The 14,265-nt window shown below is 50.7% G+C and overlaps 1 protein-coding gene and 1 long non-coding RNA gene across 5 annotated transcripts in view; both read right to left on the minus strand.

Annotated features, from left to right (window-relative positions):
• Nucleotides 1-253: 253 nt before the first annotated feature.
• Nucleotides 254-1,546, minus strand: LOC149365231 (uncharacterized). Its single transcript, XR_016290359.1, has 3 exons — nt 786-1,546; nt 464-640; nt 254-398 (listed from the first exon to the last, which is right to left on the minus strand). It is a non-coding gene; the product is annotated as an uncharacterized LOC149365231 (long non-coding RNA).
• Nucleotides 1,547-3,688: 2,142 nt separating this feature from the next.
• Nucleotides 3,689-14,265, minus strand: part of LOC149365232 (lactadherin-like) — a 194,220-nt gene continuing 183,643 nt past the window's right edge. For 3 of the 4 annotated variants that reach the window (XM_089541163.1, XM_089541156.1, XM_089541169.1), the window contains exons 12-13: nt 11,858-12,133; nt 3,690-5,579 (exon numbers count right to left, since the gene is read on the minus strand). In XM_089541163.1, coding sequence (XP_089397289.1) covers nt 11,871-12,133 — 263 coding nt within the window. In that variant the 3' untranslated portion in view covers nt 3,690-5,579; nt 11,858-11,870. Of the gene's footprint in view, nt 5,580-11,857; nt 12,134-14,265 lie in introns of all 4 variants that reach the window. The other variant, XM_089541175.1, reaches the window with a different exon arrangement.

Here is a 14,265-nt window from a genome sequence, read left to right on the forward strand (position 1 = left end):
AGGCGCCTGTGGGACGGCACATGGATTTTGGCTTGAGAGCACTGCAACGGGTAGGCATCTGGTACGACTTCAGGCCTGGGTCAGAGGCTAGTTGGGAAGAAGTACGCTGAACCGAAAGCCTTGTGCGGTGACCAAGAGGACGTTCGAGTGATGTGCCGAGCATGGCACAACCGAAGTTCATGCATCTGCGAAGACAGAAGCGGAGCTATAGCAGAAACACTCAAGCGTAAAAAATTCGGGTCCTTAGTCGGGAGGCGTCCCACCAACACTCGGGGATCAGCAGGCAGACAATATCGTGTACGACGCATGGCTGTGACGTCTGGCCCACGCATGTCGCCTCGGAATACAGGTCGCATTCTTCCGTGCTGACCGCCTGGAGGACTGGACAGCATTAATACCTGTGCAAGCGAAAGGGGAACTTGCGCGTAAGCACGCACTCTGGAAGCGTCCGATGTGCACGAACCCGGTGGCTGCAGGACTTGTGACGGCAGGAGTAGCAGCGGGCAGAGCACAAGAGGCAGGAAGCATGGAAAGAATGGAGCGATGCGCAGCTGTCACAACGGGCCAGGTTCCAGATCGAAACGCCACACCGCACGGCCTTTCTCTGTGTACGCACGCGTGCGAGGCGGAGCGCGCGCATCTGAAAAGAAAAAAGGTGACTTGCAAAGAAACTTGGAAGTGGGGTGCTCACCGGGTAGGCAGGTCCTCATGGAAGTAGAAGCACAGACAGAGACGGACGATGGCCAAGGCGGAGCTATGGAATGTAATGAAAGGTATCCACTGACCTTGGCTGCAGCAGAAACACGATGTGCCGCAGACCGCAGGCAGCGTCCGTTCTTCAGTGTTGCAGGAAGAGGGTGGCGAGAATTTCCGAGCACCGTATGCGGCCACAAACCACATGTCGCTCAAGAGCACTTGCGCGCCCGGGCATTCCTTGACACGACATTGTGGCCGAGCCGCAGCGGCGTTCGGAACGGGTGACTCTTACTCTTCCATGACGCGAACGGCAGCGGGCTCTATGAGCTAAAACTTCCTGAGACAGCGAGGAAAGTGGCACACACATGACATTTCCTCGCTGAATCAACTCTACCTTATCCCTACCTAGTGTCAGCTAAGCCTAAATTTACTGCGCACCGCAAATCATACAGCCCGCCGCGCTTCCGTCACCGAAGAAAACCCGACGGCGACGGTCCATGAAACCTCTACGCCCTGCGTCTTAGTGACCCGCTGTTTTCTAATGCTTATGGGAGAAAATAGCGAACTTTGGCTGGTAGCCAAGAGTCGGTTTCATGGACACAGGTCGCCCACGCCGTGGGGCTACAGCCCAGCTCCTATACCTTGGATGCCGAAGGCCTGGCTCGGAGATAATTCCCTCGGGGCTCGTCGGTCGGTCATGGGCATAACGATTTCCAGACGCCTCTGGGGAATGGCGAAGATGACTCGAGCACCGCCACCAGTGAGGAGAAAAACAGCGTAAAAGGCAAAACGACCGCCTCCGAGGCGAGCTGTCGCGTTTCTAACCGCGAAACTGCGCGCCGCTGCACGCCCTCTAGCGACGGTGGTAGGAGCTTCTCTAAGATTATCTCTGCCGCTGGCTTTACCGACGAAAGTGCCTAAGCTTCTTTTACACATAACCCCCAGGCTTTCCAAATAAGCCTTGCGGCTGACTCAACGGTGGTTTGTTCCAATCGTCTTAGAGCCGTTCCACACGTGCGGACCCGAAGCCGTGAAGATGCAGTTCACTGCTGCATCTTTCATGAGCAGACAGTGCTCGTCGCTTTTCCCATGACGTGTCGCCTTTTCTTCATCCTTGCACGGCACAGGGCGGAATGCTTACGATGAAGTGATATCAAGATCTCTTTTCAGACCCGCCCGTCTCATCGAGCATGCCGTCTGGCCCAACGTTTATAGACGTTGGTCTGGCCCGCTTGCAGACTGTGGCTTTGACCACATTTTCATTGCTCTTGTCTCCGTTGCTAAAAGAACCAGGAGGACGCTTAAGCTTCGCCATAAGAGTAGACGCGATAGCACCTTCTCCTCCTTTTTCCTCTTCTTATTCCTTTTCTTTCTCACCTAAACTCAAGTTGCAGTCGTAGTTCGTCGGCACACCGCTCTCGACAAACCCGATGCCACGAACGCCAGCATAGCTTCCGCGCCGAACGAACGAGCAGCAAGCCGCAAGCTTCGTGGTGAACGCAATGTGTGGTGCGTTGTTCGCCGCTCACCGCGTGATTCCTGCGCCTCCACGGCCCCACTGCGCCCGAACGAGAAGAGCGGGAGGCGCTGCCGTCGCGCACTATCTGTTGGGCCAGTGGCGTCCAGTACGGTCCATTGTTAAAGGGAACATGCGATCGCGCGCCCTCCGCGCTTCACAAAGCCGTGCCGCCTAGATGCGGCGAGAATAGGCGGCAGCAGGCTCATGCGCGGAATGACGAGCCGTCATGCTTACTGCGCATGCGCCTTGTGCCGACAATTCCCAGAAGTTATCGGTAGCGGCGTTTCGCGAAGCGCGGAGTCCACGCGATCGCATGCTCCCTTTAACAGATGACCGTACTGTACATTGCGAGGAGGAGGTTTTAGTGTGCTCCGCCTGATGGCGCGCCAAGCAGAGGAAAAGTAGCGGCAACGTACTTTGCTACTCTCTTAACTGCGACTTCTGTAATTTAAATGCTCATGATTACTAATATACACCACAGTACATATCTCTAAAGCACCCTTTTAAGACAACACTGTATTCACTAGACGCGCCTTTGCTCCTCCCAAACTATCGACCCGGTGTGGCGGAGTGGTTAGCTTGCCCGTCTCGCACTGCGGTGGCCCTACAGATTCTGCCAATCGCACCCATCGTAAACTGCGTTTCCCTTCCAAGGCTGTTGAACATTACTTTAGTTTTCTGCATAAGTTAATGTTTAGACACACCGCTCTGCTCTGCCTAACTCATTGTTTGTGCTTGGCAGTTCATCTGCAGGTTGTGATGACGCCTCAAGGTCACGTGATGTAGGCGGCCCACCTGCCTCCCAGGTTGCTCCCTGGGCACCACCTCTCAGAATCATGCCCGTGACTTTTCGCTCTCAACGCCGACAACCCCGACGCCGGATATTTTATGGACAACGAGGCGTTTAACGCTATCGCGTTAATTAATAACAGCTATTGAGGCCACGGTGCATGCCGGGAAATAACGAACGTTGACGTGATAAATGGAGAATATTCGCATGGCATATTCGCAGAGTAACCACCAGTCGGATAAAAAAGACGTATTTTCCACCGCAAAAAGTGGTGCATGCAAATGCTTCCACTCGACCGTATTCGCACCAGCGGCAAGTTTACCATAGTCAGATTGACTGCGCCAATCGTAGGTGCTCCTAACCGTTTTTTTTTATTTTTTTTTTCACGCGGAATGCCCGCAGTGAAAGTTTGAAATGCGGGCATAGCAAGCCCAAGCAGCGTGCTTAGCGAAAGTTGGCGATAATCCAACGCGGGGCTTATATCTCAGCAGGGCTCCTTGCAGTAGCAGTTTCGAAACACTCCGTAGAAATTTCTCCCTGCACAGGGACACCTGTTTGGATCTGTGGTGCCATGCGAAGCGCGTGTGACATCGCATTGATAGCGCGCCGCGGCGCTACATAAGAGCTGCCTTCCGCGGGCGTCCGGCATTCTCGGCTCTGCACAGGCGTGCCAATAAAGCGTCTACGTTGCTCGTCACTCTGACTCTGCCCCATCGCTCTCGGCTACAACAGGATCGGCGTTTCAAAATAGATAAAATTTTTCAGTTGCCCCTCCAGCCTTTAACGACGAAAAGCTGTCTTGAAAGCGCGTATAGGCACATAGGACATAACCATTACTCTTTCCGCAACAAAATTTCCTACTCTCCGCGATTGGCACAACCGCATCCACCAATCCTCTCTCTGTGATCATCACTGCACCGACAACTACGACCGGAGGCAGATCGCCGCTGCTCAAGTTGGCTGCCTCGTGAGACGTCAAGCAGTGCATCCGCTACTGCGGCAAATAATACATTCGCCATCACACTTGAACGTTAGCAAGGAAAAAGCTCACATGCTCTTCTTTCAACTGGCTACAGGATACTTTAATGGCATTTCAAGGTGGCAGTAATACACAGCGTTTGTACATAACGCAGCTGGCCTCAGTGGCGTTGCATCAACGACAAAGTCAATAAAACGAATCTTTCTTGCCCTTTACGCTTGGCTGCACATAAATGCAAGTGTACGACGCAATGTGACGATAACACGGTTGTACTGATGCATAGTAACACACATTTTTCTTTTTTTCCTCGGTTAAAACAGTCAGCAAACACTTCTTATAACAGAGAAATGCCAATAAGGACAACAACGTCGGCGTAGTTTCTTGGAATCCTTTTATAAAATGTCTAAAGCCGGTCTCTCCTGCTAGGAGGGTACAATAAAATGATTTCGCATCGGATTCGATGCCATTTTTGCATTTCCCTCCCTTCACACTATTGGCTGAAGCGAGGTCACTCCCCACGTTCACCCTTCGTTATTGGCTGACGCTTAGGGCGTGGTTGTCGCTTCAGGCAGTGGCGAAGGGCGGGAAATTCAGAAAATGGAATCGATTCGGGGAGGAATCGTCATATTTACCGACCCTGCTTTCTGCGTCATCTAACGGTTCCTCCTAGGAAAATGTGATCACGGTAATCTCGATCAGTTTCCTTCGACTGCAACAGCAGACGCTACCAATATTTACCAGAAGCGTTGTCAGTGCCAACAGTACTGCATTAACAAGTAATTGCAACAGGCAGTTCGAGCGACGCAATTCTGTGAGCGCGACTCCGTGGGCGCATGCGTAACACACGATAACAATATTGTGAGCTTGGTCAAAGACGAGCAAACAAACGACAGAAAACGCACAGTGAAACTCTTTGATTTGCGCTCATCGGTGAATGCATGACGCGGTAAGTTGAACCCCTGATATCATTACACATTGCAGTGATAATGTCGCCAAGCCCTTAATAATGCTGCCTGCTTACAGGAGCAACGCCCCAGTCTATTTACTTCTGTATATGTGTTCAACTTCACAAACAGTGCTTTTCTGAAAATCCACTGATAAGCATTTCCTTAAAGAATAAACCAGAAAAATGGTTGGGGCTTAAGAAGTTACTTTTATGCACAAGCTGTGTTCTTACACCGATAAAACATGGGTAACAGCCCCCCCCCCCCCCCCCTTTTTTTTTTACAAAATTAGGCATGTGCAAGGTGCTTACACTAACTACAATTTCTGGCCAGGATATGGAAGAAATGGCAAAAAAGCATGTTCGCAAGGACATCGATATTAGGGAGGTGAGAGGAGCATGATAATGCAACTTAAACAGACACAATATGATTTTTTATGACATTTTGCTTGTTTCAGAAGTCTTAACAAATGCTGAAAGTTAAGATAGTAACAGCCGCACGTCACTTAACAGAATATGACAGCCCGTTTTTCACCGTGGCAGCCCTGGTGTCAGCAGCACAGGATTCGACAAACGTCTCTGTCATAGGCGAGGGTTCTTGCGGCAGGCTGTGCTGCGCGGGGCTTGGGTGTTTAAGCACTTCGCTGGGAAGCTGCAACAGAGTGAAACAGGTGGCTTTAGTTCTTGTGCATAGAACCTAAGCAATGTTCCCGTAGCTTCACACGCACACTATATATCGAGACTTTGAATTAAAGATATTGACTTTTATCGACAATTATTTCTTTGCAGCTATTGACAGCTCTTTGCCGATATAAACGTATACACGGCCGTGCGGCTAGAAAGCACGACAGAACAACTTACAATGTAATTTTTCTTTATGGAAATGTCGCTTTCCGTAGCAGTCGGCAAACCTTGTCATTACAGACGCGACGACAACTGTCCTCTGCCTAGGTAACAATGAGCGTGGCATTAAGTAAGATGCATAGGTTGCCTTAAAAGTATAGCATAAAACATTACGGTGGTTATAAAATATACATGTATAGAATAAGACTGGCAATATCAATCACATTCTGGCTGGTAGCCGCTACTGACAGCTTAGAGGCAGTCTGGCTATTGAGAATATCACGTGAGATGGTGCAAGAAACGGCGAACAGTTCCAAGAGAAAACAAATTAAGGCGCCGAAAGTTTCTTCCAAAAAAGTTACCTGCGCGTAAGCTATGCATTGTTCTCATTCCTATTCATAGGAGTCGGTACAACCACGCCAGGCAGCGTATACCAGAGGAGCTAGGAAGAGCGGAAAAATTAGAACACAGTGCAGAGCCACCAACTCCGGCCTCGATCCTTCTGGAAAGTTACAATATAAATTTCTGCCTGAACCGCAATCCATGCGCTCGTCATTTTCACGAAAGGGAACGATCTACAAGAAGATGCCAATCATTTTACACTCGTTTCCGACTGTGGACAACTGCATCCGATTAGCGTTCACAGTCAATGTTGACTGCCTGGCTCCTTTTGGTAAGCTGACGTTAGTCCGGCAACGCAATACGCATCTTTGGATGAGAAAATTGGGTTTGTAGTTTTCGCGCCACTAGATTCAAACACGTGGCGTCCTCAGCTAAAAGGATGGGTTTTGAAGAGATGTAGCCTGGAGTGGGTGAGGGAACAAGCGCGGGTTAATGGCATACTAGTCGAAATCAAGGGGAATGAATGGGCTTGGGCAAGGTATGTAATGCGAAGGCAAGATAAGCGCTGGTCCTTAAAGGGGGCTCTGCAAAGCGAGATCAATGAGTTAGAGAGGCAGAGAAGAACGGTGGGGCTAAAAATTAACATGCAGAAAACCGAAGTAATATTCAACAGTCTAGCAAGAGAACAGCAGTTCGCAATTGGTAGCGAGGTGCTGGAAGTAGTAAGAGAATTATTTAGGGCAAGTAGTGACAGCTGATCCGGCTCATGCGAGGGAAATAACTAGAAGAATAAGAATGGGGTGGGGCGCATATGGCAGGTTCTCTCAGATCATAAACGGCAGTTTACCAATATCCCTCAAGAGAAAAGTATACAACAGCTGTACCTTGTCGGTACTCACCTATGGGGCAGAAACGTGGAGGCTAACAAAAAGGGTTCAGCTTAAGTTAAGGACAACGCAGCGAGCTATATATGGAAAGAAAAATGATAGGTGTAACGTTAACCCTTTGTGGTGCGAGTATTAACTGATTTAGAGGTATGGTGTCAAAATCGGACATCAGGGCTCAATGGGTGTAAAATGCGAAAATGATCGTTTTGGTAACCCCTACCGAAAAGAAAGAAATGAACGAAAAAACTTGTTATTTTGAAGTGTGGAGACCTCTAAAAAAGCCTTTATTTACTGTGTAAGGGATAGATGGATCTTGCAGTTGCCCCTAAAGTCGCCACTCGCTCCTGTTTACCTCGCGTTTCACATCGCCTCTACGTTCTTGTCGCTGACAGGCTTGTGTTCCAGCTTGTGTACGTCACATCAACAACACAGATGTAAAAAAACTTGCGTAGCCTTCCTGGAAGGCGACTGTGGACAAGGTAAAAGCTTTCCTCGAATCTGTAACGCGCTGCTCTATCGAGCTTCAAGAAGCGCATCCGTAACGCCTAGCGCGAAGGTCGGCAAATCTAAGTTCTAGGCTTGCGCCCGGCAGCGCATCTCGCTTGCGCTTGTTTTCAGACCGGCTGTTTGCTATTGAAGAATTCATAAACTGGAAGATAATCTCGTCGTGTCTGTGTCTTGAGCAAATGCTGTTCTCTTCAGCTGACAAGAAATTCCCTCTAATCCATAGGCTTATGAGTCTGTGATATATCTCGGCCGGGGAGAAGGCGGAAACTGTTTATCAGCACACCAAATACGCTTTCCCAAGAAAACACAGCCAAACACGCTGCATTGATCCGAGCGTCGAGGGTGCGCCGTTCGTTCTGTACGAGCGGCGGTGCGCGAGTTGCACTGCGAATACCCCCGTCGCTTCTTGCAACTCAGAGTCGATGCTCACAGAAAGAGGAGAGCGGTAAAAAAAGGAATAAAAGCGCAAGGTCAGGCGTGCATTTATTCTCACTATTCCTTTGGTCCAGTTGCTATTCGCCGACATCCGCATGGTCATTTCCAGGCTCGATCCGAATATTCACCATGTATGATAGCGAAATTTTTTTTTTTCCAGTTCGTGAGAAATATAATTTAATCGTTCGTCAATTTTTTACGATGAACATTCATGTCAGCAGTCCAAAAAGGCCATTAGTATAAGTGCATCCGCAAAAATACTACCAGATTCTCTTCTAAAAAGATCACCTATATCATCATTCAATGGTAACCGCTGGCAACCGCTGAGCCCTGATGGTGTCAAAATCGCACATGTAAATAATGTGTTGAAACGCAGCGTCTACGGATTCAATAATATTTACGACGGGGATATGAGCTTGGATAGGCCTTTCACACAGCATATAAAAATTAGAGCACAGAAGAAGAAATGGTTAGTGAGATACAAATCCACAAATTTGCTACACCTTGGCTTCTTCACTCCATGCCTCCAATGCTGCTACTTGTTCTTCCTTAGACCGCACAGGTCAATGGAAGTATGTGAACAGCGATGCCAATAGCAACAGGGATCCCTAAGGAAATATTGTAAAAAAAATTAATAACATTTTTTTTTCTGCTACTGAGGCTTTAGTGGAATATTTGTGTTGTGGTGTCAGTTGTCACCGCCAGGGCCCAAAGGGTTAAGAAGTTTGCGGCAATGCGGTGGCCGCAACTGGCAAAGGACAGGGTTAATTGGAGAGACATGGGAGAGGCCTTTGCCCTGCAGTGGACGCAGTCTGGCTGGATGATGATGATGAAGGGGCTCCCAATAAAGTTGCGGTACGCCTACGATGTTAAAGGACGCCGTTTCACAAATATCCTCCAGCAAGAATTTTATAAATGCGTTTTGTCGAAGCTGAGTTATCTCCCGTCAAAATTTTAATTTACGCGTCTTCGCGCCTTTCTCTCTCCTGTCGTCACCTTTTGCACGCTGACATGTCGGCGTCTTCGACGGCCCCACCCACTCGGTCCCTGCGCCGGCTGCCGACGAGCGCGGGAGGAGGAGGGGGGGGAGAGAGAGAGAGAGGCGGAGCTTGCGGCCGCGGGAGCTGCGTGACGTCACGGCGAACCAATGGCAGCCCTTCGCTGGTCATGTAAAGAGCGCGGCGGATTCGCGCGAAAGCTCGGCTTCTAGCCACCATAGCTCGGCACTGCAGGTCGCCGGGAGGCCTGGGAGCGCGAATTTTTAAAATTGTATCGTAAATGATCGGTTCGCTTTTGAGGTCCAGTACGCGGCATAAACACTCGGTGGCCTGTACTCTACATAATGCAAGCGTATTGTAGGCAATGTCCAACACCCTTTCAGGGACCCTTTAAGGGTAACGGAGTGGATTCCAAGAGAAAGCACGTATAGTACGGGGCGGAAGAAAGTTTGGTGGGCGGATTAGATTAAGAAATACGGTGGACGCAACTAGCAAAGGACAGGGTTAATTGGAGAGACATGGGAGAGGCCTTTGCCCTGCAGTGGACGCAGTCTGGCTGGATGATGATGATGATGAGCCTGGCCTCTGGGATCCGCGTGAAAAAATCGGTGTTGAGGCTTATAAAAAGGGCGGTCTCTGTGGGATTGGAACACCGCACCCTACCGATACAGGCCAAGTTCGACCTCAGTGTTCGCTTGCGGCGTTGTGCCTCTAAACTATCACCTGACAAGAGGGCGATAGTGTCCCCTGGAAACAGGAGAGCGCGGACCAACCACAGTTAAAAGCAATAAATCCTTCAATTCGCAGTTCTTTCTTTCGCTGCAACAGAGAACTGGGTTGCAGAACAAGCTGAAAAGGACAGCCAATGAAGGCTCGCAGTATAGGGTAAAAAAACTGCGCCAAAAAACTACCCCGAGATGATACAAAGCTAAGCTAGATTGCCAAAAGACGACTGGAAACAGTCAAGTTGCCCAGAATTGTGGTTCCTCCGACGATACCCAAGATGAAACCTTCATCATGGCGATTCCGAATGCCTTCGTAAGTTTGTTATGCGCGGGTAAATGTTATCGCTGAGTTCTTTCCAGCATACGGCCAAGTAATGCAGTTCGCCCTAGCATGCACTTGCATAAGCGAAAGAGAACTGAGCGAATGGAAAGGAACAAGTAGGGGCTCAGAACAGCTTACATGGCGCTCCGCACAACGACCGCGCTTTCTGCGAACAGCACGGGCAGACGTGCGTGTCGGACCCACCGCAGGCAGTGAATAGCGCGGCCACGGCCGAGCGCTCGCTGGCAGAGTCACGCGTCTGCGGCCACAGCGACAGGTACGGCGTGCGGGGAGATGTGACGGATTCGCGGGCGGCCAGGACTTAGCAAAGCGCTGCCGCATGCCGCCGCTCCCACCAGCCAACAGCGCATGCGCAAATAACCCTGGCCAGAACGCGCATGTGTACGGCGGTAACAGTCCCCAAATTTACTCACGCAAACCATCCGAGCAGTGGGATCGCGCTCCTACTGGAGAGAATGAAAGAAGATTCCCAAAGCTTTCGCACTCTATACCGCGGCTGTGATCGGCATTATAATGAGCTTTAGCAGAGCGGAGATGCACACTGGACTGGCCGTGCATGCGCCGCTTCGCACCTGGCCGCTGCGGGTGCGCGGCATGCAGGCTGCACGCGTCAGCTGAATGTGTTCCGTTTTTGCCGATCCTATGACTCGCCTCAAAGCCCATAGCGTTACATTCGCGAGAACGCGCGGAGTGTTTTTATTGCTGTTGCGTCCTGAACGAGATGAGGTGAAATTGCCCGCGACGTGGCGTAGAGTTCAGATGAGAGGTAAAAAGAAGGAATTCGTTGCGCGCAAAATGAGACATGAATCAGGAACGAAAGCAGACATGAACCGTACGCCGGATTCACGACGAAGACAGCAAAAAGGTGCACTTAAAAAGTCCGCAGCGGCAGCGTCACTCGCAGCAACGCATCTTTCCAGAGGCCCCGCCTGGCGCGTGAACAGCGGAGCCGAGTGGCGCCAAACGACAGAACACCAACCTGAACCAGCAAGGCCAGTGTCAAGTGGCAGAAACTAATTTGGTATGAAAAGTGTGGAAGCCATGCGACTAAAGAAAGCAAATTGCCTTACTTTTCAAGTTAATTCCGCCCGAAAACGTCATCTGAAGAGGGACATCAGTAACACAACCGTAGTAAACGGGACGCCATACCGGACATACCGGCATACCGGAGAGGGATCAAGCAAGCGGACAGGGCAGCCACCCATTTCCAGCTGCGAGCCTTCACTGTGCCTCCTTTTGTTATGAGCCACCACAGACCGGAACTTCGTTGCTGCCGCCTGACCATCTTGGGATTTACAACCTTTAGCTGACCATTTTGTTAAATAATTACTCCCCCCCCCCCCCCCCCCCATGTAACGAACTGAACTGAACACAGCAGGGGAAACGACAGTGTTCTAGAATTACGCATGGAAGAGGCCAGTTGGGACAGGATGGGGTACAGCAGGAGGATAGTATATGGTTTGAAATGTAGGGCTTAGCTTCCCAGAGCGACACATGTGCTTTGATAGACGTCGCAGCGGAGGGCTCTGGATTAATTTCTGCCGTCTGGGCCTCATTAACGTGCAATCGCATCGCACAACATACAAGCGTTTTAGCTTTTTTTTTTTTTTCGCTGATGTTCCCTTCCTCGTAACACAGTTATATATGCAGCGTCGAAGTGCGACTGCCACGGTAGTGATGCCATCCCGCGTCCTTGGAATCACCGCCCGAACGCCATAGAGACTAGGCCACCGAGGAAGAGTCGGGCAGGTTTAGTAATGAGGCTGTCTGTTCCGGTTTTGCGAGGAAATTGCTATGGGTTGGGGCGAAATTCTGAGCGTTCGTGATGGGCCAAGCAGACTGTGCCGCACCTGCTGTGGCGCGTCAGTAGACCATGACCTCGCACAGGACGGCCGCGAAGAGCCGCCCCTTGCGGTTGTGCACGCCGCTGGCCCTGATGTAGACGTAGCGGCCCTGCATGTCGTCGGGGCACTCGAAGTGGAGCCGCCGCCGGGACAGGGCCCCGTGCAGCCGGGACACGGAGGCGCACTTGTACGCGTTGGGGATCTCCTCGAGCCGGGGCCGGTCCACCACGTACGCCGTCAGCTTGTCCAGGTTGGACATCTCCTGGTACACCTTGCTGCGCTCTGCGAAGGTCAACAGGGTGCTGCAGTGAGAGCGGCTCACCTCGAACACGGCTTTAACCCTGCCAAACTACCCAGCGCCACTGCAGCGTCTCGCCATATACCAGCGACGGAGTGGTTACAGAGCCGCCGGAGGGGGCGGTTATTTCGACCTTGTTCCTCAGTCATTGGCTGTAATTCAGCGTAGTATGTAGGAATTGGGAAACAACCATTTTCACCTGCTGAATCTATGAGAGCGTCATCCACGTAATCGGGGGAATGGACGCCCTAGTGAGTGTGCCCTACGTTTTCACGAATGTCCGCTCTACAAGAGGGAGCGTACGTGTGCGCCAGCGGTGGTCGCCTACGGCTGCCGCTGCCCTTTTGCCCACGGAAGGGAGTGGTTTGTTGTTGTTACTGCGATTACGGTTTCCCACCAGTTAGGATAACCACATGGTAATCAAACACACGGACACAGAAAGATGCGGCAAGGCACAGACTAGTCTTGCAGCTGAAATTTTATTACCAAAAGGGAATATCTATACACTATTTTTTCCTTCTGCTTCTTGCAGTTAGTATGGCAGGTTTCGGAAAGGACGCAGTAAGAAGTCCGATATGGGGGGAGTGGTCATGAGAGTGCGAGTGTACGAGTGTATCACAGCGCCTTTCGTGAGAAGGGCCCAAGTCATATCAGCACACAATTTGATTCGGAGTTTTCTAATAGTGCCCCAGCCTTTGGCTGAACATCCGGTTACTGGCGGCGTTCTTCAAGTTTATTTCTATCTCCTTCGTATCCATGTTTTAAGTAGCCCTGGGCAGTTCGTCTGAATCGTAAAAATCAGGTAACCTCCAGATTTCAGTACGAGGGCCCTTTTGGCAGTCTTGCGCCTGCTATAAGCCTATGAGCCTTGGTTTCCACGGCAACGCGTCTGTAAAGAGACGGCGGCGAGGAAAACCAGTAATGACTCGTGAAATCCACGCGGTGCAGGAACAACACTGTCATTCGAGGAATTCTTCGAAAAAAGAGGGCGCGGTAGTGGAGAGCCCAAATAAACATAGAGGAGCACGCGAAGCTAGATTGCGTCATCACGGGTCACGGCCCTGCGCGCGTCGAATCGGCTCTTCATTGCGTGGTTGTGCGCAATGAGGAAAAGCGCGGCAGCTCGTCTCTTTGCGGTCTTCCGCACTGAGCGCAGCTGCACCTTGGCCACCATTTCCGTCGTTCGCACTGATGATGCCTGCATGCCCGTCGTCGACATTACTACTTCATGCTTTCCTTACGAAGGGCCAGAAGTTTACCCGGGAGAGGACACGTGCCCGGCAGCACGGGCAATCGGCCCAGCATTTCAGGATCTTTACCACTGAGGCACGAGGAGTGGCTGGGACTGAAGGCATCTGGGTGCCTGACGGAGGTCCCAGCCCCCTCGTGTACAGAATCGACAGCAAACACAGAAAAATACATAATGATTACAATAAAAGTTAAACAACCAATTGTACAAAAAATGCACTGAGGTAGCACTCTTACGCAATGAGTAATCATCTATACAAAGAAGAAATCTTATACAGAATAAGCGGATAGCGCTAAAATTGAGGATGTGTCCTCTTAGTATATGCAAATCAGTTAGCATACCTGTGCTAAAAGAAAACAAAGAAAATAATTGTCAGTCGGTAAAGCGGAATGAAACAAGGAGATCAAACACTAAGAAACAAACTTCGCAAGAAGGTGGGAGGTCTAGTCCTACGAGAGCGATTGCACCAACTAAATAACGTAATTACATCAAGATTAAAAAATATAAAAATATTTAAAAAATATGATTCTGTCGTGTCCGGTCGCTGTGTTGAATGCAGCGAAAGACGCACACGGTACTTTAAGACTTCGTTTATTTAAAGCCGATGAGGGTGCGACCAGCGTCGACCGAGGCAGGAGCCGAACTGGCCGCCCGAAGAAAGGGGGGAGCGGAGAAGCGTCCACGGGAGGGAGTGGCTTCCCAAAACAGGAGGAGGGTGCGGGGGCGCACCGTGGGGGGGCATCTGGCGACAGCGTGCGACGAAGGGCAAGTGGTCGTTAGGAGGAGGATGCGAGTGGTCGTTAGGAGGAGGATGCGAGTGGTCGTTAGGAGGAGGGTGCGGGGGCGCACACACACAAAAGCAATAAG

The sequence above is a fragment of the Amblyomma mixtum genome, chromosome 1, assembly GCF_055824585.1.
Source record: "Amblyomma mixtum isolate Tamu chromosome 1, ASM5582458v1, whole genome shotgun sequence".
Classification (NCBI taxonomy): Eukaryota; Metazoa; Arthropoda; class Arachnida; order Ixodida; family Ixodidae; genus Amblyomma; species Amblyomma mixtum.